Here is a 25847-nt window from a genome sequence, read left to right as displayed (position 1 = left end):
GCTGCGGTCGCGGCGGCAGCACAGTTTACTCTCTGTCACCACTTACTTTTGGACGGATCTCCGAAAGACGAGGAAAGTCAGTAATTCTGACTCGACATCAGCACGCAGAGCGAGCCACATAAGCACAGGGAAAGAGACGAGAAACAATAGCAAAAGAGAGAGAGATGTAAACTGTAGTGATTCATCTCTCCAGTAAACTATGGCCTCTAGAGATCTCTTTCGCCTAGTATTAGGACTTATCCGACACTGAACCTTCTCTCTAACAAAGAAAAAGGAACCTCCAAGAAAGAATATCTTCATGTACGTAAAGAGAGAACTCTCCCTCCTAGAGAAGAGCGAACAAAGGGCGCCTTAGACACACTTCAGCGACTTCAGTGCTTGTGAGTCTGTTGAAGTGCTAAAGAAAGAAAAAGAAAGAGGGAGAGAAGGCTTCGATGCGCCGTGGGAATGTCAATTCCTGTTCTCCTTCTGCTAGGATCACCTCCAGCAAAGAGACTAGAGAAAAGTGAAAAAAGAGAAAGATAAAGGAGCTGACGAAGACATGACGGAAGATCAGGGGACTGAGAAAGCTCAAGGAGAACAGGATACCTATCAACAACTCAAGGGAGACAGAAGGCGCATGAACTAGGAAAGAAAAGAGAAAGCGACAAAGTATGGAAGAAAGCGAGGATGAGAAAGGAAGACAGAGAGAGAGAGGAGAGAGAAGAGCGAGGCGAATACAGAAAGCACCAACGATTCGTTCACTACATCATAGACAAGATTATGTACGTCCTTTATTCTCCTTATAGAGTGTATCTTGGTGGAATGAGATTCTTTTCATTCTCCGTCTTTCTCTTCGTTGTTCTCCGGTTTCTCTTCTTCATCCGAGAGAGGAGTGGTCTCAGGTAAACCCCCTGATACTGTAGAATGAAGAGAGGAAGAGACAAAAGAAGGAGAAAAGGAAGAATCGGATGTAAGAGAAGGAAGAAATGAAGGCGGATCGCTTGTCAGTGAACCTCCTTCTTCTCCTAGATCACAGTGTGGATGAAGGGGAGAGGAAGACGAGGATAAAGAAGAAGTAGATGATTCCGTTCTTGTTGTTCTACAGGTTTCATCCTTACTTAACTGGCTTGCAAAGCTATGAGCATCTTCCGAGTGTAGAGACACCTGGCGACGTGCACCAGAGATTTGGACCAGAGGGAGAGACAAGGAATGAGAAGGAGAAGAAAGATCAGGAGACGGGGGGAGAACACGAGAAGAAGGCGACGGTCTTGACGAAGAAGAAGCACGGCGAGGAGGCTGGATAGAAGGAGAAGAAGAGCATGGATCCGCAAGCGAAGGGAGAAGAAGAGAGGGATGAGAACCAGAAGAAGAAGATGCCCGGAGAGGAGAACAAGGAGAAGAAAGACTATGTTGATCAGGTTGGAGAAGACGAGGAGAAGAAGGATGCGATTGAAGAAGACAAGTACTATGAGAAGAAGGAGACACAGACGAGCTGCTTCCATCGGAGTGTAGATACACTGTGCTTTGTGTTGTAGTATCATCTCCTAAATAACTTGAGGATACCGTAGAAGAACAAGGAGAGAAAGAAGATGAAGAAAAAGAAAGAGGAAGACGCGGAAAAGGATGATGAAGCCTAGATGCTTCTTCTTTCTTGAGTAGTGGCGGAAGAGTAAAAACGGTTGATGAAGAAGATGAAGAGAAAGTGGAAGAAAAAGAGGAAGACGAAAAAGAAAAAAGAGAATGCTGGGGATCAGAATTAGGAAAAGTAGTCTTCCCTCCTGCTTTTCTATGGTGTATATGTCTGTTTGATAGATCATCGTGATGCGAAGAAGAAACCTCGTTAATCTTGACGTCTGTAACCTTTTGAACAAAGGTGATAAAGTCTTGGACTTCTCTTCTCTTCTGCACGCACACGAGACAAGAAGAAGGAGAAATACGAATAGAAGAAGATGAAGAAGAGAATGGAAAAGAAGGATAACGTGAGAGGTTCTTCTCGTCTCTTTCTTCTCTTCGTTTCTGCTCCTTCCCACTCTCTTCTTCTTCTTCCTCTAGAGCATCGTAAAGTAAGTCTGCGAGAAGACGGGGAGTAGAAGGAGCACTCTCTTGTTCTTCTTCTTTCTCTTCCTCTTCTTCTTCTCCTCCTCCTTTCCTGTCCTCTAGCGAATCCGTACTCGTCTTTCCCTTCTTCTTTCCGCCCCTTGTTGTCTTTATTTCTTCTCCTGAGCGCCTTCTTCTCTTAGGTTTTAGTTCTCGGGAATAGAGAGGAAGAGAAGAGGATGAAGGAGAGAAAAATAAAAGATCAAAAGGACTGGAAGAACAAGAGGGTGCGATACTAGAGGAAGACGAAGATGGAAAAGAAAGACATCCAACGTCTTTACTGTCAAGATCCTCTCCTTGTCCTTTTGTTCTTCTTCTTCCTTCTTCTTCTTTTTCCTCTTGTATCTTCTCGCAACCTTCCTTCATGCTCTTGACTTTCTATGCTACCCTTGTGAAACCACTCGAATGAAGATAAGGCCGAGAAGAAACAGACTAGAAAATTCCTTACTTCATTCGCACTTTTCTTTCTCTCTCCTTTTCTTTAGCTGTCCGGAAAGGCCGAGAATTCATTACGAGCATGCGCAAAAAGAGAAAAATTCACTACGGGAGGCCACATACCTTCTACGCTTTTCTTTCTTCCTTTTTTTCTCAGTCTTTCTTTTTTTCTTTCTCACTAGTTCTCTCTTTCCCCTCACCTCGCTTCTCTACAGGTCCAAGAAAAGAAGAGATTCCTTCGATATGTGAACGTCAGTTTCTTTTCTCCCTGTTTCTCTTCCTTGAATGTATTGTACAACAGACACGAAAATGATGAGAAAGAAAGTGAGAAAGAACACTCCCCTAAAAGAGAGGAAGAGAGACACACACGCAGTGAGAGGGTGATATTCGGTATTCGCATGCACCAATGAATCGATCTCTGCAGCTGGAAAGAAAAAAAAAGGTGAAAGAAAGCGGCGAAAGGAAGGAAATTGACGAAGAAAGAAGAAGTTTCGGAGGGAGGGACGGGAAGGACGAAGAAGCGAAATGAGGAGGAGCAAGAAAGAAAAAAGCGAGTGAGTGAAAGAATGTTCTCCTTTCCTCTCTTCTCTCCTATCATTCATTTATCGCTGTGTTTTCCCTCCTTCTCCCTTACCTTCGCCACTGCAAGTCGAAAAAGAGGTAAAGGTCATCCTTCTTCTTCTTTTCCTCTTCTTGTACTTCAATTCTGTTCTTTGTCGAAAGGGAGGGCATTCTTTAGCAGCAAGACATGGGAGTGTCACTGTCCTTTCAAGGCCGTAGAATTTCCCCTTGTAGACTTGCGGATCCTCTTCTCACTTTCTCTCTCTTGCTCTGTTACCATCAAAGACAAGACGAAAAGAACAACAGAGACGAAGACCAGAGAGAATAAATAAGGTGGTGGACATTGAAGGAGCAAAATTACAAGGAAAACCTCTAAGAACAGAGAGAAGGCACGCGTCTGTTTTTCCTTGCCATCAAGCTAGGAAAGGGAGAAGAAAGAGAAAAAGTTATGTTTCTTAAGGAGCAGGAAGAGCAAACAAAAGAAGAAAACAGAGGAGAGACACACACCACTCATTTCTTCCTTCTTCGTTTCCTTCCCAGGTGAGTTCTTCTACTTTCTTCCTCTCTTCTTTATTTTTCCCTATTACGAAGAGAATCTAATGAAGAACAGCAAGCACTCTATCAGCTAGGGCCGCACACCGCAGAAAGAGGAGACAAGACAGAAGAAGACGGGAAGCTTGGATCACGACTGCTTCTCTATAACAATTAAATTCCATTTCCTCCTCTTGATTCTTCTTGTCGTCTACGAGAGAAAAGAAAGGAGAAACGCTACAAGAAAAGAAAGAAGAAAAGCTATAAGAGAAGGAAGAAGAGATGCAAGCTGCTCCCCTTGTCCTTCTTGTTCTCCCGCCCCGTCCCTACGCCTTTTCTCACGTGTTCTTTGACTTTTCCTCCAAAAGAGAAGAAAGTGCATCGACAGTTCTTCTACATCTCCTTCGGTTTTGTTCCTCGATTCTTTCCCTGTCTCGCTCTCCCTTTCTTATTTATTCTCAAGCGCCTCTAGCTTTGCTTTCACCAAGACAAGTTTCCTTCCCTTTCTTCTGCTTTCCAACGAAGAAGAAAGCGAGAAGCATCTGAGGCTGTTCTGCGAGCGATAAAATGAAACGCTGAGAAGCACTATTTCTCAACGGAGTATTGCATGCTCCTAAGAGTAAACATCTCTCTCTCTCACTTTATCCCGAGGGAACTTTTCTCCTTCTATTCTTCCTTGTTTCCATTCTGCTAGTGTTGCTAATCGCCCTGAACCGCTCGCTCCCTTTCCTTCCTCTCCTTTGCTTTCGCTTTTCTTGTCTCTTCACTTCTCTTGAGTTTGTCTTTAACTCTCGTAACACATCGCTTGGATGAAAGAGAGAAAGAAGTGGCAAAGCTAGCACCTCCCGAGAGCTTCTTTCCTCTTCTCTTTTCTGTCTAGTTATCGCCGTTTTTGAGATTCCTTTCTCCACTTCCTTGCATTATGTGCACAGTTGATTTCATCGTGCGTACAGTCCCATGTGGAATCACACAGATGTATCTCTATATCCAGAGAGAGAGAGACAAATATACGTATATTGCTGCATCTGCCCTTGAAAAGGCTGGAATTGATGGGGTGTACGTACACACCATGCATACATGATACACCTTAAATCGATTCTCCGATAATCTTGGCAATTCTCCTCCTCATCTTCTGTTCCTTCCCTCCCTCATCATCTTCTTCTCCTTCCTTTTCTTTTCTTATTCTCCTCTTTCATTCTTTTCTCATGACGCAAGCACAGGAGACGCGAACCTACATAAATTTCTTATCTCGGTTTGTCGTGCCTTCACCAGAGAACTCCATATGATGGCCGACGTCTCTATCAAAGAAGAGGAAACTGAAATCTCTCTCGGAAACTGTCGACCTTGCTGTTTTCTCTCCTGAAGAACACCAGAAAGAAAAGGGAAGGAAGGAAGTGAAGTAGAAGAAGGCAGTGCATGCGGTTTGCTGCTGGTTTGGTTGAGCTCTGCTTTAGTCTTCTTCTCATCTTTCTTTTCTTATGAAAGATTGGCGTTTTTCTCTAGGAGATTTCGAGGAAGAAGAACAAAGAAGAGACCAAAAGAAAGAAAAAGAAAAAGACAATGAGAGAAGATCAAGAAGACAAGAAAGAAGAGGAGGATGTAAAAGAGAAGGAAAAGAACAAGGAAAGAAAAGAAGAGAGAAGCAGTGGCGCATGTTGTGATATCTGTCTATCCTTGTCGTCGGGCTTGTCTTTAGGAGGGAAGGACGTAGGAGAGCTTTCTTTCATACGAGACCAGGAGGAGAGAGATGAAGTGGAACAGTTCTCTCTTACGCCTACATGGAATAGATCTCTACAAGATGCCTTCGAAAATCTCTTTCATCGGTAATCTTAAACAATAAACAGCTAAAAGACACAAAGAAGAAAGATGAAAGAGCACTTGCACACTAATTCTCCATCCTCTTCTTCTTTCTTCTTTTCATCAACACATAGAATACCGTATACATCACATCTATTGATAAGACTCCATGGGTCTTTCTATCTCGATTGATACCTGTTCATCTATCTATCTATCTATCTCGCTCTGTATAGATTAAGAGAGAGAGAGAAAGAACATAACTAGGCATGCAGCATATATATGTATATAACTCATTAACATAGCTATCTCTGTAGAGTCTCTGTCGCTCTTTCCTCTAGATCTGTTCCCGCTGATTCTCTCCCCGCTGTATTACGCCGATTGTTTCATAGGTTGAGATGTCAAGAGTAAGACAGATAGAAATGACGTCTTTCTTGTAAGCGGTGTTTCAAGAAATAGAGAGAAGAAAAAAACACTACAGGCACGAGAATGCCTCCTGATGCCGCTCTTCTGGTTTGGTTTGCTCTACGCGCTCCGGTACAGGAGAGGGAAAAGGAAGTAGAGAAAGATTGATGGAGATCAAGAAAAGAAAGAAGAAGAGAGGAAGAAGGTTTACGCTCGTTGTCCTTCATCCATCCGTATTCTTTTACATCTCATATCGTCTGTCTTTCTTTCTGTACATACACCAGTGGATCCTTCCCTCTTGGTTTGTGTGTGTTTGTGCCTTTTCATTTAGCGGCGTTCCCGTGCCTTCACGATCTCTGAGCACTTTCAAAGAACTTCAGAGACTTTCGAACTCGGAAGATTTTCTCTTCAAGCAATTCTTCAGAGATATCGATGGCATTCTCTATAAAATTGAGGTCACTGCACCCCTCCCTTCATTTTCGTCTTCTTTCTCTTCTTCTTCATCTTCTTCTTCTTTCCCGTCGTCTTCCTCTCGTTATGTTTGCGGTGTATGTAGAGAGGCTTGTTCCTGCTCCTCTTCATCTTCTTCGTCTTTCTCAGCGTCGTCAAGAAACCAAGGTCCATCACATAGAAAAGTATCTTCTTCTTTAAGTTGTGAAGGTTATTCTGATTCTCCTTTATCCTCTCGTCATTTCAAGAGTATCAAGAAAGGCACTTGTTTAGATGAAGATAGAGAGGCCTGTCGAGAAGTGCCGGTGTACGTACACCCGAGTCAGCTATTGCTGTATGTCTCTTATCCGAAATACTTTGAGAATCTGTGGAATTCAGGTGGATCTGGTAAGTGTAAGCAATGAAAGTGAAGATTATCTTTGGTCTTTTTCTTTTCTCTTTTTTCTTCTTTCTCTCCTCTCTCTTCGTCTTTCTTTCTCATTGAAAGAACGAAGAGAACGAGCTGCGCTACTTTTCCTTGAAGTGCATGCGGTGGAAGTGAAAAGGGGGTACGGAGCGATTGTCGACATGTCTTGGGATGTCACAGGTTCGATCTTTATCATTCTGTTGAGTGGCTAGCATGCAGCTGAGAATATTCAGTATGTGTACTCAGGTGTTATGCCTATATCTATATGTATATACATGTGTACATTTGTATGCACGTGCATGTCTATGGAGCTCATGGTCTCTCCCCCTCTCTCTCTTGCTCTGATGTTCTTCGTGACCTCTATCACAGTCATACATACGCCTCGCACATACTTCATTCCAAACACATACACATACTCCTATGCGTGTGTATCTGCCTCAGCAAAGGCGTATGCCGTCGTGGCTTTATGACGCATACATACATACATACCTACATACATACAGAGATATGACTTCAACCTCTACATCTTCATACATCCATCTTCGTGCCTACGTTCATCTTCACAGATACCTCTGTGCCAAGCCAGGGAATGTAGAGAAAAGGAAGCGAGTACGGTTTATTTGAAGCGTTAGAACTGGAGTGATACTCCGTTTACCCCTCGACCTTTTTCCTAAACCTTACTCTTCTCTCTCTCTGGGATTTAGCACTTTTTCTCTCTCCTTGCTTCTACACCCTCTGGGATCTCTTTCTTTCTTTCTTTCTTTTCAGAGTTGTTACTTCACTTTCTTGGAGCGAAGGAACAAACAGAATGCCGATTGATGGCTTTAGATCGAGATGCTTGTCGCTATGATCTTCTTATCGAGCTTGTCACACTTCCTACATCTCCATCTATGAGTATGAAAGAAACTTACATAGAAACCAATCAAGACAGGGACAAGCAAGCAAGATAGAGAAAAGTTAAGATAGGAAGAAGTTAAGGAGGAGAGAAGCTAACAAGATTCCTTCTACAGAGTGACTGTGTATAAATCCGTTTCTTGTTTTCTCTCTACCTTTCATCCTTCCTTTCTTTGAAGCAGATCTTTTCGAAAGTCTCTTCTTCATGTCTGATCACCATTCGTTAGCATCTACGTAGTTGTATGCCTCTTGGCGTTCGCTTAGTTCCGGGGCTTGTATACGAGTGTAGAGATACAAGATATCTACTCGATGTAAGTTACATGGAGAACTTTTTCTTCGACATCGCGGCATTCTTCTCATCACTGTGCAGTCAAGTGTCATCTCGACGTAGAGAGGTAAAGATGACGTGCGAGTAGACATATGTTTGTCTGTCCCTCTCTTTCTCTGCTTCTTTCTCTCTCTGGCTCCGGGTTTGTACAGGAGGAGTGAGGGTGTTTGTGAGAGTCCTTTCTGTGTAAAGAACCTTGAGGTATAGAAAAGTGAATAAGAAAGCTCTCTCTGGTCTGATCGATCCACGACGTGTAGAGCGTAAATCTATCCCCCCCATCTATCTATCTATCTTTTCAGAGAGAGATGGGGGGTTTCATTTTTTGTTTTTTTTTTCTCCCAGGAAGCGAGTTAGCTCTCCAATTGTCACGTATACGCTGGCGCCTTCAGTGTGGTCCTCTTCAAAGATTCTTCCGCAGTGTATGTACACCTATCAACTCACAACTGCATCTGGCGATTGAGACATCGCATCCAGTCGTCATTCGTGGTAGACGTCTCTACATATATACGTGTATAGTCTTCTCTCTTCTTCTTACTCTCTCGTCTCTTCTCCTCTTTCTTGATACTTCTTCTCTCTTCATCGTCTCTTCACTGCCGGTGTCTCTACACACGATCTCTTGTTTCTGTCTTTCTTCTCGTGCGTGGCATACGATATTACCTCACAGTACTAGAGACATTGCAAGACTTGTTCTTTCTTTCTTTCTTTGCAAACGTACTCCCCGCGAAATCTCTGCTTGTTTGGCCGCGGCTTCTCCTTCCTGAGATCTCTTTTTGGTCAGCTTTCTTCTCCCGTCTCATTCCATCAAGAAAGAATCCATCATGTCTCCTATCCTTTCTTCTTTTCTCTTCGGTGCCGATTCGAAGACCGTTTCGTAGCACTTTGTGTTGAGATGTAGTAGATCTAGCCAACTCAATACTAAGGCAAATTCATTCAAAATAGGAAGAGCTAAAACTTTCAACCTAACCGTCGTTGCATAAAGACAAGGAGGAAGGTTTGTTTCTATATCCATGTACTTCTTCACATAAACAAGTCTTGTTTACACAGGAGTTCAGGGTGATCGTTTAATGAAGTGTCTCAATCTCTCACATTGTACATACCTAAAACTCTTTTCTCTTTCTCTTCATTTCTCCGTCTTCTTTCTTTATCTTAGCATGGCTCACCAAGTACAACTTCTTTCTCTTTCTCTAAGTATCTCTTCTTGTTAAACATAGCTGAGCCTTGATCTGTGCATGCACTGCCCACGTATATGTATGGCACTCCGACCAACAGCGTTCTGATGAGAATGAAGAGAAGACCACTGTCTAGTAGTCCATCTCTTCTCTTTATGTGGTTCTGATCGGAGAAAGATATGCCGGAGAAGACTTTCCTTCCTCATCTGTTTCGGTATCTTTCATAGGAAGCCTCTCTTCAGCGGTCGAAACGGCGAGACGGATGTTCTTCTTCTGGAAGCAAGACATCAGTTCTGAGAGAGAAGTTGAAGAAGGTGACGCTCCGTAAAGGAGAAGTGATCGTCTTATATTCGAGTAATGATATAGGTGTACGGCGGGAGGGAGTATATGAGCGGAATGAGGAAGAGTTAATAGAGAAGGATAGGAAGGGGATGCCCGTGTATAACTCTCTTAATGAGAAGAAAGAAGAGGAAAAAGAAGATGAACAGTCTGCTGTACGAGGCTCATCTCCTAGGAGAATTATAGCCGTGGTAAGTCTTCAACGACGAGGAAGGTTAGTCACTCTTCTCACCAGAGGCTCTATGCTGTGAGGTCGTGGGCACACCTATAGAATAGGCAGAGATTTTAAAGCATAGAGGTATTCTATAGAGAATATGTGTATAGGTATATCTGACGCTGACATGGAAGTACCTAGCCTTTCCGCACGCATGAGCGTAGTACGTATATGTGCAGACCCAATCCTAGATGAGATCCCAAACGTACGCGCAGCTGATCGATACATCATCCATAACTCTCTCTTTCTTTCTCTATTTGTAGATATAGATACTAAACATGTAGGGCAACCGTTCCCGCCTGACTGGAGACTTCTGTGTGCATGCAGCCTAGCAACATAGAAAGAAGGATGGCAACGCATGTACAAGTGGGTGCTGTCTAGATGAACAGAGACACATACAGTTCTATGAACAGGTGACGAACAAGACTCTGGAGAACCTGCATGCGAACATGTATGGTCTCTTTCTTCTTCAAGTCACTTGGGTGTATGTACACATGCGTAGTATGCATCTGTACAATCCCAGCTTATCTCTTTCTGGCGTGCCCTCCAAGTAGAAACTGAGACTGAAAGAGTTGGTATCTATTATCAGCACATATCAACAGGAGGAGTGAATGTACACACGTTATCCGTGCGTCTACTGGCTTTGAAGGAACCAGCGCATGCATTCATATGTGGGTTATGCACTACGTGTATATAAGGTAAGAAACTTTCACTGAGAATCCCTCTTTCGTTGTCTTAGAGAAATATTCGAAGTTTCGTTCTTTTTTACAAAAGAAAAACACATCCGTCCTCCCTGTCTGTCAGTTAACATGCGAAGGCTTTTGTCCCTGGTTAAAGACAAAGCAGCTGGGGTGTACATACAGCTGTTGATGAGTGTGTATGTGGGTGTGAGTTTTTTCCTTTTCGTCTTTTCTTTTCACTGGCGTCTGCGTCTTCCCTCTTCTTCTAAACAGTTTCTCCCGAGTTTTCTCTAGTACGCCAGTCGGGAGAGAGATTTTCTTTGTCTCTTTTTCTTTCTTATTTTTCTAGTTCTTTGAGTGGAGTTTGGAGACAGCAAGCCCTCTCGAGATGGCACTTGCCCATGGCTGCGTCGAGGTAAGCAAAAGAAACACTTCGTACCATGTGAACCAAATGGACTAGTAACGAATTTATATACACGCTTTATATATAGGCGTATATGAACGTATACCCATGTATACATACAGTTCAAATATATACGTCTTTCATCTATCTATCTGTATCTGTCTGTCTATCTATCGATCTGAATCTGTCTCTATCCAAGCCGAAGTGTATTAGTAGGATTTGTCTTTTTGTGTGTAGCTCTTTGCTCGGCAATGTGAACGGCATTCTGATATATAAGGATAGGCTGACTCACCTCCGTTTTGAGAGATTCTTGTTCTTCAACGCATGGAGACAGTCAAGTAGAAGGTTCCTAAGCACGGCCTAGATCTGGTCTTTGTGTTTAGTAAACCTACACAAGTCGTATGCGTGTGGCATGTAGCTCACGAGTGAGAAGTCACATCCTCTTCTTCTTGATCAAACTCGAGAGGCGCGCGGCTGCAATGGAACTACATCAGGTTGGTATACGTATTATCTGGACATGTGTGCTTGCCCTCTATGCATACAGCTATGTAGATATGTATCTCTGTTTGCGAACTTCCACACGTATTGTTCTTCCTTTCCGACTATATCTCCACCCACATCGCTCAGGCAGAGACACACGCGTCTCCGCGCCTCTCTCCATACATGTCTCTCTCTTTAGTCAAAGGCAGGCACATGCTTTTACTCCTAAGGTGGATCGTACAGAAGGTAGTCTATTCTCTTACTCCTACAATGGATCGTTGTAGGCCTCGGTCGTTCTTTGTAGAAAGTTCTAGAACGTTCTTCTTGTTTCTTTTGGCGTGATGATTTCCTCGTAGCATGTCGTTGAGGCTATACGACTCCATGGCTTACCACCGTCTCTAGAGTCGAAGCAGCGTGATACTTCTATGGGTTCTTCTCTATCTTCAGTTTTCTTCCCGCCTCAAGTTCTTCTTCCTGATCAACTTCCTGATAATGTACGAGGTAAGACAACGGCGGGCTGTGCGGGCGTGTGTAGAGGAGTCTCCGCTGGCGCTTTTTTCATTCGCTTTTACTCGTGGCTTGACTTTTCTTGGGACATAAGTATAGATGTCTCGGAAGATCGGGAATTCTCTCGATCAAACCAATATGTATACGTACGTATATACATATATATATTTATATACATACATTAGTACATCTCGTTAGTGTCTATATCTATATAAGAAACATGGAGGTGCATCTACGTGTATATCTGTCATCTCATTGCAGACTGCGTTTGGTATACAGGGGGCACTGCATGGCTAGCTGGGCATGCACGTCCAGATACATATAAGGTATTTGTGGCTCCGTCCAAAACCCCCCGTTTGTTTCATCAACCCAGAGAAGCTATACCTCAAGACATCTATATGTCTACCTATCTAGATAGATAGAGAGATGATGATGGTCTTCTGGTTGTGCTGTCGATTTTTTCGCAGCTTCTTTTGTCAAGCAAGATGAGGGTACTTCATCCAAAGCGTCATCTTCACCTCGTGTCTCGTTGTCACATGCACGCGATCAGCAGCAGGAGCATCAGGCGAGGGAATCCTGTCTTTCTTCTTCTTCGACCACCAGCGCCTCCTCCTTCGCTTCTTCTCATCCTATCTACTTGAGATTGAGTAAGAGAAATAAGAGAGAAGAGGGATTTGAAAGGGAGAATGACTCTGTCTCTATCTGCATGCAATAACCTAGTTGACAGAGTGTATGAGAGAGGCAAAGGGGACGTACAGGACAGGGAGAGAAACATTGAGAGCGAGAAGAATCTCAGGGCTTGAAGTGGTGTAATCAAAGCCGGGAATAAATAGGATGTAGGGCATAGATTTTACACCTTTCCTACAGAGGAAAGTAGACTTGTTGTCGCACAGTCTTATCTTGGTTCTGCTCCCCTGTCTCTTTCATCTGCTCTGTGTCTCCCGCGTTGTGTATGCGTGTATCTAGGCATTCTTAGTGGTATTTTCATCTTCTTGGATTCTTCGTGGTCTTTTGTTGTCTATTATACTGCCAGTGAGGTCTTCTTGATTTCTTCCCGATGCTTCTGTGTGTATCTCTTCTTTCTGCTCTTCTTGCATCCCCTCGCTCGTTCTTGTTTTTCTTCATTTTTCAGGCTTCGATGGGTCCGCTGTCTTCTCACCTTCGCTGCCATCGACAATTCGATGCGCTCGTGCCCTCACTCTTTCTGAACTCTGTAAGCCTTAGATAGATAGGAGACTTGGGTGCTTCTTTTCTCCGTTCTATCTTTCGTCTTCTCTGTTAGCTATACGTCAGTCACTTGTCTTGGGAAGGTGGCGGCGTAACGCTGTTTCTCCTTATTCACCTACGAATCTGATGAAGATCCGTAAGTATGGTGGAGACTTACCACCCGATTTGAGAACTATCACACAGAGTAAAGACACATGAGGCTAACTTCAACGTGATAGACGAGAGATACTTAGAGAAAGAGTTATGCATGAAAAGAATCAAGTGACCTTTCCAGGGCCTTCACTTCAGACAGACAAACCGGCTCTTTGCCAACTTCTTTGTTAGACAGCCTTTCAAAGGGCAAGCCTCGTTGTCACTGGGCGTCCTTTCTGACGTAGAACAAGACACAAGGAAATGGACTCTTCATGAGTTCGTACTCATCCTACCCACACAGCCACCTCTTACTCTTCTTCGCCGTGTTCACCCTCTTTCGCCTCTCGTTTGAGAAGGTCTAGAATTGCGCATTTCTTATGTGCAGAAATGTATGCACAGTGTGTATTGTGATTGTATACAAAGGTGCTGTACGTGTAAGACCGGTGTGGCTAAGGGACCAACCGTCCATCCTGTCGACGTAGCGGGCCATTCATCACGTCACAAAGTCGTCCTACGGCTTGGACAGGTCAAATTGCATGTGTAGAGATCATACGCTCTGACCAGCTTCTTCTTGGCACGTGGCAGGGGCGAGACGTCTGAAAGCACACGGGTGGGGAAGGCGCAACGAGAGCGGAAAACATGATAGTCTTGGTTTCCAGAGAAGTCCGATTTTGTTTCTTCTTGTGTATTCAGTGATATCTCTTTACCCACTCGTCATGCAACGCCTGGTACGGACACAGAAAAAACTCTTTCGGAGGATGGCACGAGAATGGGCTCGCCCCCCTTGAGGTGTATTTACACCCGGACACGGAGAAGCGGTTCATTTCAAATCTACCGTATTGTGGAGATGTATGTAGACTTTTGAAGACGGAGAAGCGATTCATTGTGATTTTACAGTGCTGCATTTGATATCGCACTTTTTGCTTTCTTTCTTGTCACCCCGTGCCAGCCTTGTCTTTCCGTACAATGGAAATGAAACAAGAGTCTTGGTATTCCTTCTCTCCCTTCCCTAGATCGCCTGTTTCTTGTGTTCTGAAGAGAGGAGTCAATAGATGAGCGGAGGATATGTGTAGCGGTAGTGGTAGCGATGGCTCGGAAAGTCGGTAGTGACCTTTTCTATTCGAATTGGTTTCTCGGGTTGTGACGTTGGGGCGTTAATCCCTTCATAAAAAACAGTCGAGCTCTTTTGACAGACAGCTGTCTCTGCCCGCGCCCAGTCTTCCGGAATCAGGACTTGTCGGAAAACCAGATGCTGGGTGTCTGCCATCTAGTGTCGCCTTGAATTTGAATAGTGTGCTTGGCTGCATCTCTTGAGCCGACAATAACTGGGCGTGTTGCACTAACTGAAGTCCACATGACTCGGGTCAGCCAGAAGCTTGAGCTCGCCATTGGAGAAGAGCAAGAGAGTCAGAAGGAAGCTGAGGAATGCTTGAGCCAGTTAGTTTCAGTGCGGGGGAACGAGATCCACATAGGGGAGGCCTGGGTGCATGTTGTTGTACTTTCCTGTCTACTTGTGCCCACGAATTGCACACTACCGGGCTGTTCAAGCTTTAGAGCTTCTGGCTGATAGGGGACTATTCTACAGTTGCACCAGGTCTGGCGCCCGTCGTTCCGAGGCCTTCTAAAAACAGACCTTCGTTAATAACGGGTCGGCGAGGCGTACGGGCTCGCGACTGCCACCCTACCCGGACAGCCGGGGCTCCACCGGGCTTGACACATCGAGGACCAACCGCGATAACACTCTACAAAGGCGTACGCAGGAAAAAGCATTTCATCCTACCGCGTCTCACCGGTTCGGGCTCATTCGGTACCCAGTGTGTCTGCTAACTTCCGCTCGGGAAAAAAGGAGAAAGGGATTGAAAAGCAAAAGGACTCGACAAGGGCTCGCATGCATGCATGCGTTAGTCTGTCCGGCGGGTGTCACGGCTGTATGCCGCCTCGATCACTCCGACTCTTAGACAATCGTCCGTCCTTGTTTCTTCGTTTCTCGTCTCTTTTCTTCGTTCTTTCCATCTGAAAGATGGTGGTGTAGCTATTACACCCCAGTGTCTCGCAATGAAAGAAATCGGTGACTATCGAAGCAAAGCCAGCGCTGGCGAAAGAGGACTGGCTACAAAGCTTGTTTGAGTTCAACCGTTCCTCCAGCTGGTCAGACGGTCGGCAGAGTCTCGCAACATGATCGCCGCCAGCGCAGCTTTTGACAACCGAGCGACTGCTGACGGGAATCATCTTCTCTTGAAAGGTCCAACATTACTGGTTCGTTTTTCCGCGTGTGAAGAGGTCACGTGGTGTCCGGACTCTTGAACAGCCGACCAGCTAACAATTTTCGGGAGGCCGTTCGGGTAGTAGTAGCAGTGGCAAGAGGGAGCTATCTTCACCAACTTGAGGGGACAAGATTTTTACGATCGGATACATGAGGACCATCCCCGGACTAGGCGAAACCCTGAGATTCTCTCCTTTTTCTTTCTTCTGAAAATATGGGGCGGTAGTGTCTCTCGCCGGAGTTCTGGGGTACACCGCACTGCATCTTGTAGGGTTCGGCTCTTAGCCTTTGCCTTCTTTTCTAGATCAGAATGAAAAGAAGCTCCACTGCAGGGTGGCTACATATATCCCCTGCCTCTTGGGAACTCATGCTAGTTTCTTCGCAGTTGATTTGTATTCTTTCAGTCTTCTCCCTTTTACCGCCCACCGGAGTCTCTCAAGAGGCACTATCGACCACGAATTGGCATAGCGCCCTTCTCGCTCTTCACCTGCCCGCAGACCTGCACTTCAGGTGTACAGACACCGCACTCCTCGGTCTGCTGTCTCCTTGCCTTCTCACTTTCGACTTTTTCGCGTGATTTCTTCTCGAGTTCGTGCGGCCACGTATGCAAATCTTGGGGGAGTGTTTCCACACCTCTACGCCCGCTCCGTCTTCTTTCTCTTCCTTTCTATTCCCGTCTGTTGGATCTTGTATCACCCGCAGGAAACGTTTGAGTGGTGCCCCGCTGCGGGAACAAGGCTTGAGTGTAGCTTCCGTCCTGTCGACTCTGCATCTTTCAGGTGTACGTACACCTCAGGTTGAACAGTCGGCCCTGTCTCGTTGATTTCGACTTCAGCCCGTTTGCTTTTTCACCTCTATGATACGTCTCCAAGTCTAAGAGCGTCCTTCCCTGCACGTTCTTTTGTGTGATCGCAAGCGTTTCAATCGATTCTGCCACGTCACATCTTTCCTAACTGTCTCTTGTCACGTGCTTCAGTAGTACCATCCCACACATTTCAGGTATGTGTGCAGGTCGTCTGGGTTGGACAACATACCAAGACATTTCCAGGTGTATATCGACCTCATATTCCCGCAAGTCTTTCTGTGTCCTGAGGGCATAACCACCTCTATGGTATACGTGCTGTCTGTTTGTTTCTTCGTATGAACGGCGTTCCTTCACCATCAGTTTGACCTACCTATCTACCTCAGGGCGGCCTGTTTTGTCTCTTTTGATCGTCCCTGTTCTCTTTTCCTTCTCTCTCTCTTCGTCTCTTCTCTCTATCAGAATGTTTCTCGAAGACTTGATTTACCAGCAATCTGCCTTCTTCTGTGTTATCTGCTCGGTGATTGTGTCTTTGTTTCTAATTGCCTCTCACTTAGCCTATGCGTTTCATACGGATATCAAGACAGTCCCGCTTCTTCTTCTCCCTCGCATTCGTCAGATCTTCTTTCCTCTTTCGTCTTCGTCCTCTGCTCTCTCTCGGTGGTTAAGTTATCCTCAATACCACCCTCATATCTCAGCTCCGCCTCTTCAACCTCCACTGCATGTATGCCGTATTGTTATGCTTGTTCCAGTGTACGCCATAACGTCGTATCTCGCGTTCACGTACGCGGAACCGTCTTCTTCGTCCTTCTTAAGATTCTCTTCTCTTTCTTCAGTCGAGCCAACTCACCCTTTCATCTCTCCCCCTTCCTCTGTGCCAGCTGGTTCTCCGTCAAGGCGGCTTTACGGAAATGCTGACGAATCAGGTCTTTCTCAAAAAAGTGGTGGAGACCACAGTCCTCCTCGTCTTTCCTGGATGACGACAAGAACGGAAGTGGGAGGGACAGGTCCACTTCAGCAGCGAAAATGGCATCTTAGTTGGGGTGTACCTGCACCTCGAGGTGTAGATACACCTCAGTCACCTGTTGGAAGGAGGACTGCAGATGGAGGACAGGAAGGAACAAAGAGTAGTAGCTCTAGTATGGGGGGAGTGATTGAAGAAAAGCTTGGTGTCGATTTCGAAAATCTCGCGAAGGGTACAGGAGGATGTCTTGGATTCACTTTGCATGCCATAAGGGATATGTATGAGGTGTATGTACTCTACAGTTTCATCGCTCTTCTTGTCGCTGTTCTTGGTGGTGAAGAAGAGGCGGTGGAGCAACTTCATCTGAAGGTATGGTCCGATCCATCTGTTAGCATGCAAGTCGATTTTCCTATCTATTCCTTTGACTAAAAACCTACCCTATACTGCTAGAGAACGTCTAGTAGCTTTTCATGTCTGCAATAGGATCCATACACTGTACTTCCTCCAGTCAGGCGTGCTTGAAAGGGTGTGGATACACCTGCGGTCTTATCGTAGTTACGTTGGCTCGAGAGCAGAGAAGGCGAAACGAGACAAGAACAGATACGAGAGGACTTACTTCTTTTTGAAATAGACAAGCGAGGTGTGATTCTCTCCAGGGGAAATGTTCAAGAAGCGGAAGGAGTCTGTCTTTAGGAAGAGTTTTAGATCTTGTGCTGTATATACACTCTGTTGTTGTAGTTATGAAATTTCCATGATCCAAGAGAGGGAAGGGTCTATGTCTGTTTCGCTTTTGTACGGAGGGAGAAGTGAACGGCGGTGAAGAATCTTGGCATGTACATATAGGTATGTCTTCATACCTGCTGCTTTCGCAAGCTCCTGAAAGGCAGACTTTCTCACTGCTTATAATCCGAGCCCCTATATGCTATGTTTGGGAAACGGTACAGTCCGATTTTGTGCTGTACGTACACCTTAGACTTTTCGCGCACACCTTCCTCAGTCCGTTGTTATTCGGTTGCACGAACGACTTGTCGTGCTTCTTCCCCGCCCGCTCCTCTTTCTCTCTCTCATTCCTTTCTGTCTGTCTATCTGTCTGTCGAAGTACTCTTCGTGAGCAAGCGAGGCACGCTGTGACTTCCTGTTCTTCATTTGCTTTTTCACAGGAAGAAGAAATCTTTCACAGATAGTTAGGGGCTGTTTTAGTCTCGTGCTTTTGTCTAGAAAGGCCTAGTATCGATTCCCTTCCCTTCGGGGGGAGTCTTGGCGTTTTTCGCTTTCTTCTCTTCTTCTTCTTGCTGCTATCTTTTCTGTCGTTTCTTCGTGTCTCTCTTCTTGTTCATCTTGTAGGGTTCGCTTCAACATCCTTGGCCATTCAATCTTGTCTTTTCACCCCTCGATTGTAACAGGTACAAGAAGGTCCATAAACGGAAGTATCTTCTTATTTTCTCTTCAGTCACTGACGCTGGAGTTTCTTCAGTGTATATGATGCGCCTATATCAGTCTACACATGTGCATGTCCAGATAGATAGATAGATAGAGATAGGTTAAACGTGGATAATCCGGAGATAGGTAGGTATGTATATGTGTATAGATGCATAGATAGACAGGTAGACAGCCGATTGACCGATGGGTGGTGACGACTTAAGTTGTTTAGGGGGGGCGAGTTGATAGAGACTGGGAGTAATCGACGGATGCGTGTGTTTTCTTGTCTTCTTGCTTTTTGTTTCAGGAGGTTTCTTCAGAGCATTAAGTTGTGTGCTGCTCAATTCGTCTTTGTCAAGCCTCTTGTCACGGTACGCGTACACGAGGATCGTTGTTTCTTTTCTATCTCTCCTTCGTTTTCTTCGTTCTTTTCTTCACTTCTTCTCTGTTCTCTGTTCTTCCGCTGACAGAGAAGTTAACTGAAGGAATGCCTCAGATGGCTCAGTAGGCTCTACTTCATCTCTCTCTCCATCTGACGATTGAGCGTTCCTCTCCAGACATGTATCTAGTCACACACATACACGTATGTGTGTGTATCTGAAAAGCCAGTGTGTGCGATACCTGTATGTGTGTGTCTGGTGTGTGTGGTGTAAGCGAGTGATATGATAAGCTGATGGTTTGGGGAGAACGTTGCGCTGTTTATGTAGTCTACGTATTCCTCCTGAGTTTCTCCGCCCTTTGGAAAGAAAAGTAGTAAGACACATCCTTCTCATCAGGTAGTGCGTCTGTCCTCCTGTCGTTATCAAATGTGCTTGGCCTTTGTATGGTCATCTACGTATAGTGATACCCTTAACAACTCGCCGTTCACGGTGCATGGATATGCATAGACATACAATTCTAAAGGTATATCTAAGAGCATACATAGACCTATGCATACATCCATTCTGATTGGATGAAACGATTTTCATGCTTATATCTTCGTACGATTGTCAGTGTCTATACGTACAGCCGTGTATACATTCATGTGTATCAATTCCTTGTCTCGAAGACATGATAGAACTTTCTCTTGAGCAGCCCTTCCGGAGGCGCGCATATATACAGTCGAATCAGTGTGTGTATATCCAGTCTCAACGTCCTTCTGTCTTTCCACAGCCAGCCCGGCTGGGAATCTCACTCAGGTGTATGTACAGACAGGCAAATGCTTGATCGTTAGTTCGACTTTTTACTTTCAGCTCTGCAGTCTCCTCATCCCTCAAGGACGTCATGGAGGCGATAGTCCGGGTGGAGGTCGAGGTTTCATGTACTTCGCGGCCGTTAGCCATATCTCTGCAGGTGTAAGGAGCAGCGCTGGCGTGAACTCGTGTGCAAAACTGTTAGCTAGAAAGACATGATGATGGACGTTCTTCTTCTGAATGACTCTCTACGTACACACTTACTAAGAAAAAGACGAGCTCGAGATACAACTAGTAGTGGTAAGAGGAGGAGCAGTTAAAGCACCTTCTTCTTCGTGACGCTTACACGGAGGAGAGAAAGACGGATACAGATGGGTCTTCTGTCTTTATCAGCTCTTCTCGACCAAGAGCCTCCGATTGCTCTTACTTCTCTAACTCCAGACGAAGTATGCGTGCATCACCTTCTCCGGTTGGTAAACGTTCATCTGACTGAGTTCATCTCTATGTGAACATGACGGTATCCTATATGTAGAGTCAATGGTTTATATACAGACCTATATATATATATATAGGGAGAGAGAGAGAGGGAGATACATGTGTATATATATAGTCGTGAAAAGGTATATATACCAATGTGTTTAGATAGAAGATTCGCAAGTGAATATATATGTGTTGTCTACTGAAGGTCCACGCAGCCACGTCTCCTGTCTGTATGTGTGTATGTGTATGTACGTACTGAAAGGGTGTTATTGATAGGGGATGTTGAATGTGAATGCCTTTGGCTTTTTGTCTTTCTCTTTTGCATGCAGGTAGCGATGTATGCATTAGTTCTGTTTTACTTGGCAATACGACACAAGTTAAGGAGGTCCTTCCGCCTTCTCTCCAAATTTCTATGTATCAAAGCCGTCGTCTTCTTCTGCTTCTGGTACTGTTAAGAAAACAGGAAATCTTTCAATCTGTCTATCCTTTTTCACTCTCGTCTCTTCTTTTGATTACTCTTTTGTCTATCTCCGATCAACATCTGTTTGTCTATCGCCTTCCTATCTACCTATCTTTAGTCTATCCATCTATGCTCATCCAGTTCATCTATCTACCTTTCGCCTATCTCTCTGTATCTGTTTACATTTACTGACCGTCATCGAAAATATTTATCCTTTTTAGCTCTATATCACTTTCCCTTCCCAGTCATCTCTCCACACAGACGAGTCTCGTCATGTGTCAGTCGGGGGTCGCTTATAAGAGATTCTTTTCTTTTCTTCTTAGCCAATCTTGTACAAAAGAAGATGTATACGTATGTCTCTGTCTCATACACAAGTCATCCGATAACCCTCTTCGAGCCCTGCAAGGATATGGTCTCAAGTGTACCGTATGCTGGCTGTGTGTCTACACAGCCACTGGGCTTCTCACCGACTGCAGGCGTCTTGTCCGTACTCCTCTTTCTTTCACGTCTTCTTTCAACTAACTATGACAAGGGAGCGCATGTGTGGGTTTTCATTAGATCTCTTCTGTTTTCCTTTCCTTTCTCCCAGGCAATCTTTCGCAGTAAGGTGGTTAGTCTCGCTTGTATTCGCAGGCCTCTCGGATGGTGTAGGGGGAAAGACGGGAGGAGACGATCAACATTCTTCTTCTTCCTCTTCTTCTATCGAAGGTTTGGTCGTAGCCGCTGTGACTCTTCGCATCACAGACTGGATGATATGTATCGAAATGCTACCCTACTCGGTAAGTCCTCTTGACAACCTTCTTTCTGCGCTTGGCGATAGTCTCGAGTTTCTCTAATTCTTGGTGCTCTTACTCTCCTCAAGTATGCGCGGTACATACATACTCATAGATACATCCAGATTCATACATACAGCCATATTCATATACATACAGCCTTCACTCATTGTTATCTCTGGAAAGACGCAAACTCTCCCTTTGCCTTGTCTTTTTCCTTTTTCTCCGACTGTGTATCTGTTCACATACACATCCATATAGATACTATGTATACCAGCGATAACGCAACATACTGAGGACTATATAAATATATATGTATGAAGGGTTGTTTGACTCTACATAGAGTCTTGTTGTGAGACTCTTCATGTAACGGCTTTTCGTTCTTCAGATCGCTCAAGCTTTAGCTTTCCCTGTTCGAGATTTACAAGCTTTGACACCTTCCTCACGTCAAGGCCATCCTTACTCTTCTTCTTCTTACTCTAGTAGAGGATTGAGCTGCTATAGTGAAGGGAGAGGCAAAGGAAAAGGAAGCTATTTAAGAGATCACAGTAGAGGGGGAAGTTGCTATGACGATGATTTCTTTAATCCTCGGTCCGTGTCACCATCTTCTTCTTCTTCTGCATCTTCTCCTCTTCATACGAAGATTTCTCGGTCTCCTTCTTCTTCTGTGAATGGGTCTTCCTCGTCCTTCGTCGCCTCGTCGTCGTCTCCCTGTCCGTCCTCTCACTCGACCTCGCCATCTAAGAAGAAGAAAAGCTCACGAGAGACGACGAAGAAGAAGACGGCGACACCGGGATGCGAATCTTCTCTGGTTTGTGGCATGTCTGCAAAGACAAGAGAGAGTCTTGGTATTCTTGTACATGGTCAAAGCGAGAGAGAAGATGAAGAAGAAGAGGATGAAGAAGAAGACAGTTGTGAGAAGAAGCTGCTGCCTGTTTCTACATCTCTCATAACCCCCAATGAGAGCCTTTCCGATGCAGATGAAGGAGATCGTCGCCATGGAAGCGATGATAGTGAGCCGGGAGAGGAAGATCACGAAGAGCACATGCTTATAAGAACGTACAACAGAGAAGGAGACGGCAGAAGAACAAGCGGAGAGGGAAAAGAGAGGACTAAAGAGAAGAAGCCGAAGAGACCCAACGGTCAAGATAGGCCATTAGGAGAATATGGTGAAGATCCCGATCATGAGGATGAAGAAGTGAAGAAGAACGGCCACGATGCAGAAGACGAAGAAGATGAAGAGAGTGAAGGGTTTAGCTTTCTTAAAGGCCCAGGGGGTCATTTAGATTTGACGAGAGGAGGTCTTCATCTAAAGAAGCCTTTGAAAACCATTGTTAATGGCGTGACAAACTTCCTTAAATGTGATGAGGTTCTCTGGGATGCTACAGATGCCGTTCTTGGGGGAATTACTGCAGGTAACGGCATGCGTAAAGAATATCATTTAGAAGAAAGAGTTATCTCTTCTTCTTCTCCTCTTCCTCACACCTTTGATGACCCCCCGCCTTCTTCTTTGTCTCCTTCCGCTTTGGCTTCTCTTTCTGTTGATACGAAGATCTCGACAGGCTTTTGTTCGTAATAGGGGGAGATGGAACGATGCGAAAGAAGAACAAGAAGTACCAACATACAGATGGGGAGAGAGAAAGATTTGCAGTCTAGAAACCTCTTCTATGAAGGTCAAAGACGAAGGAGGACACGAAGAAGATGAAGCAGGGAAAGAAGAAGAGTCTTCTCCTACTCCTAGGAGATCACGCGATGAAGAGAGAAAGAAGAGCAAGAAGAAGAAGAAGGATAAGGAATCTGTTTTCTTTCTCCGGATGGAGAAGCTTCAAGACACGAAGAGGAGGAAGAAAGCAGGTGTAGTTGTATGGCACTCATCTTAGCCGTATTACGAAGGTGAAAGAGGGAGAGAGAAGAAGAACTAAGAAAGAAAAGAATAAGGAAGGAGAGTCCGGTGGTTTTCCAGTCGTAGTGGAGAGAGAGATAGGGACACACAGGGAGAGCGAGAAAGCGCGAAAAGAGGGGGATTGATGATTCTTTTCGATCGACTGTGTTCTTTCTTATCTAGATCGAGGGTCTTCATCTGTCTCGACTCGCCGTCTGTGGATGAACCTGACCTCGAGAGCGTCGTGTCCTTCAAGCACGTCTCGATGGTGAGTCCACACATCTCGGTAAAACTCAGAGACGAGAAGAGAAGAAAGGAGAAGGAGAGGGGTCCTCCTCTGGCGTACAGCCGCCACAACTTCAAAAAAGGCCACTGTATCGTGGCGAGTGGGGCAGGATTGCAATTAATGATGCATGATGCCGATGGATGGGAAGGAGAAGGAGAGAGGAGACGAGATGAAGGGGTTGTGTCGGGCTTTCTTTTTGATAGGAAGAGGTGAATTGATCAGCTGGGCGCAGCGTAAACGGAGGGGTTGAGTGCATATGAGAGACCTAGAAGAGGAGAAGTTATCTGAGAGAGAATGAATGAGCAAGAAGAAGGAAAAACAGAGAGAAAAGGGAGCTGTTCACATGATGCTGTATGACAGGAGCACGAGAAATGAAAGTCAGCATGTTCGCAATGCCCTCGTATTCCAACACCTAGGTAGCTACTTCATACGCAGATGCTTCGGTAGTGACTTAGATGTCCGTTGCGACGTCTACATCTAGGTATACATATACATCGTCAGGTATATATATATATATATTTGTATGTGCTTGTACATGTACGTATATGTTCTCAATAGAGGAACAGAGATTCCATGCAGAGGGGTGGGTGTATGTCATAGAGATTTGTATATGCCAGCTTGACGGAGAGGAAGACGGAGCGACAAGAGGAAACCAGAGACTGGAGACATCATCAAGGCATCGTCCCGTTCATTTTTCTTTCTGTGTCTTGTCTCTTCTTCCTTATGCTCTCATCTTCTTCAACTTAGGTAGATAAATACAAAGATTGGACCCTTTAGTCCCTCTCCCTTTTGGCTGGGCTTGCAGTTCCTCAGGAAGAGAGGTATCTCTTTCCTTCTGTGCTTTTGTTGATCTTTTGTTTTATCGCATTGGGAGCTCAATGTCATTTTGAGAGTTCTTCCTTTCTTCTTTCCTCATTTGTCACCGCATCCTCACCCCAAAGATGTGGCAAAGGTTGTCGGGTTTCCTCTTGTCCTTCCTTCCTTGTCTTTTCGTTCTCTCTCTGTTTACTTAATGTCGTGAGAAAGAGAGAAGATCTGTTTTCGCCTCTCTTTTGGTTCCCCTGAAACATTTCTCTATCGCGACGCTGAATGATGACAGTGTCTACATGGCTGTCTTTGTCTCAGCGTTCATCAAACAGATCGCGTTCAAGTTCTTTCTTCTCCTCTTGTAGCGAATCGTGTGTCACAGATGTCCTGTACTTCTTCTCTCTCTTCTCCATCGCATCACTCTCAAGACTACATGAGAAGTATCTCTCTGCTTTGTTTCGTACGACGACAGCAACAGCAAAGAAGGAACAGTAAGACCTGAACGGAGTAGAGTTCACGCTACACTTGTTAGTCTTAGCACGGGATGATGATAAGCAAACTTTGCAGGGACAGGCCACGATTGGAAGGGACAACTCCCCTCCTCACCGCACAACATCCAGTGCCCGAAATGACACACGGGATCCCTTGGAGCTGAGCGGAACGAGAATTTTTGTCATAGAGCTAAACACTACCAAGTGGAGTTGTACGAACCTTTCTGTGCTGTCGGGTGGTGCCTGCGCCGAGTCATGCTGCATCGACTGATGAAGTATGGACGGTCGCGGGATGACGAAGAGTTTATATGTATATCTGGTGGCAGGTACAACAGCTACTTCTCTAACGCCAATTCTGAAGACGTGGAAGCACTGCGGCGAACTTTTCTCAGTTAATTCTTCTTCCACGGAGTTGTTTCGCGCAATACACATACGGCATCTACGTGTCCAAGAACGAGGTTCTGTCTACGAAGATTCTTTGGGTTCTCTGTCGTTTGGCTGGTTTCTTCTGTAAGAGAGCAAGTGTCTGTCTGATTCTACCAGAACTCCTAAAGATCAGAGGCTCGGACAGTCGCCACGGCACCGACCGACCGATAAGGTGGATGAGACACAGCAAACAGGAAGAATCCCCGTACATTTAGTCTTGTTGTCAAACCCATAGATGCCGTATGTGTGATGTGCGGTGACAGCGTGTGAGTGGAGAACAAACAACGGGATTCCTTCGAGAAACTGTGGGAATCAAGTGAATGGACATCCACCTCAACTCTCTCGGGGAAATGCCAAAATTTCCTGGCGTTCACCTCTGACAGGTGAAGTGCAGTACACTGGCACGAGGCTATCTCCTTCCTTTCTCTCATGGCAACGAGGCGTGTTCCTTCCTTCTCTCCAGCTGGTCTTTCCCGATTTATCGTCTCCATCATAAGGAAAGAGAGATACCTTCATTTTCCGCGCAAATGTATCTTGTTATGTCTCTCTAGACAAAAAGCATAGAATAAGGAAAGGATGTTTTCTGGG

General features: G+C 45.1%; 4 protein-coding genes across 4 annotated transcripts; 2 read left to right on the top strand and 2 right to left on the bottom strand.

Moving 5' to 3' along the window:
• Positions 1-58: 58 nt before the first annotated feature.
• CSUI_001144 (uncharacterized protein) lies at positions 59-1651 on the bottom strand (the record flags this gene model as incomplete). Its single annotated transcript, XM_068061350.1, has 1 exon — positions 59-1651. A coding segment is annotated over one exon (834 nt), but the record flags the coding sequence as incomplete, so codon positions are not given.
• Positions 1652-1965: 314 nt separating this feature from the next.
• CSUI_001143 (uncharacterized protein) lies at positions 1966-3289 on the bottom strand (the record flags this gene model as incomplete). Its single annotated transcript, XM_068061349.1, has 1 exon — positions 1966-3289. A coding segment is annotated over exon 1 (480 nt), but the record flags the coding sequence as incomplete, so codon positions are not given.
• Positions 3290-4005: 716 nt separating this feature from the next.
• CSUI_001142 (uncharacterized protein) lies at positions 4006-14101 on the top strand. The gene is made up of 10 exons (XM_068061348.1): positions 4006-5429; positions 6137-6642; positions 7430-7555; positions 8226-8302; positions 9280-9582; positions 10635-10700; positions 11525-11669; positions 12143-12322; positions 12808-12888; positions 13728-14101. The coding sequence occupies exons 1-10, from the start codon at positions 5167-5169 to the stop codon at positions 13820-13822; spliced, it is 1842 nt and encodes a 613-aa protein (XP_067926681.1). The 5' UTR covers positions 4006-5166; the 3' UTR covers positions 13823-14101.
• Positions 14102-14950: 849 nt separating this feature from the next.
• On the top strand, positions 14951-25586 carry CSUI_001141 (organic solute transporter ostalpha protein). Its single transcript, XM_068061347.1, has 9 exons — positions 14951-17432; positions 18408-18466; positions 18790-18853; positions 19715-19816; positions 20464-20579; positions 21184-21373; positions 21756-23517; positions 24661-24833; positions 25160-25586. Exons 1-7 carry the CDS (start codon positions 16563-16565, stop codon positions 22941-22943), a joined length of 2589 nt encoding a protein of 862 aa, XP_067926680.1. The 5' UTR covers positions 14951-16562; the 3' UTR covers positions 22944-23517; positions 24661-24833; positions 25160-25586.
• Positions 25587-25847: the final 261 nt, after the last annotated feature.

Source organism: Cystoisospora suis (genome assembly GCF_002600585.1).
Source record: "Cystoisospora suis strain Wien I chromosome Unknown contig_444, whole genome shotgun sequence".
NCBI lineage: Eukaryota > Apicomplexa > Conoidasida > Eucoccidiorida > Sarcocystidae > Cystoisospora > Cystoisospora suis.
The sequence above is the reverse complement of the archived record's forward strand: the minus strand, read 5'-3'. Positions and strand labels throughout refer to the sequence as shown.

Excerpts from the sequence above, each read along its gene's own strand:
- CSUI_001142 (XM_068061348.1), top strand. The coding sequence starts at position 5,167 with ATGAGAGAAGATCAAGAAGACAAGAAAGAAGAGGAGGATGTAAAAGAG. Across the intron at positions 6,643-7,429 it reads GTGGAATTCAGGTGGATCTG|AGTTGTTACTTCACTTTCTT; the intron begins GTAAGTGTAAGC and ends CTTTCTTTTCAG. Across the intron at positions 12,323-12,807 it reads TCCTATCTACTTGAGATTGA|GCTTCGATGGGTCCGCTGTC; the intron begins GTAAGAGAAATA and ends TTCATTTTTCAG.
- CSUI_001141 (XM_068061347.1), top strand. The coding sequence starts at position 16,563 with ATGTTTCTCGAAGACTTGATTTACCAGCAATCTGCCTTCTTCTGTGTT. Across the intron at positions 18,467-18,789 it reads TCACCCCTCGATTGTAACAG|GAGGTTTCTTCAGAGCATTA; the intron begins GTACAAGAAGGT and ends TTTTTGTTTCAG. Across the intron at positions 20,580-21,183 it reads GTCGTCTTCTTCTGCTTCTG|GCAATCTTTCGCAGTAAGGT; the intron begins GTACTGTTAAGA and ends CCTTTCTCCCAG.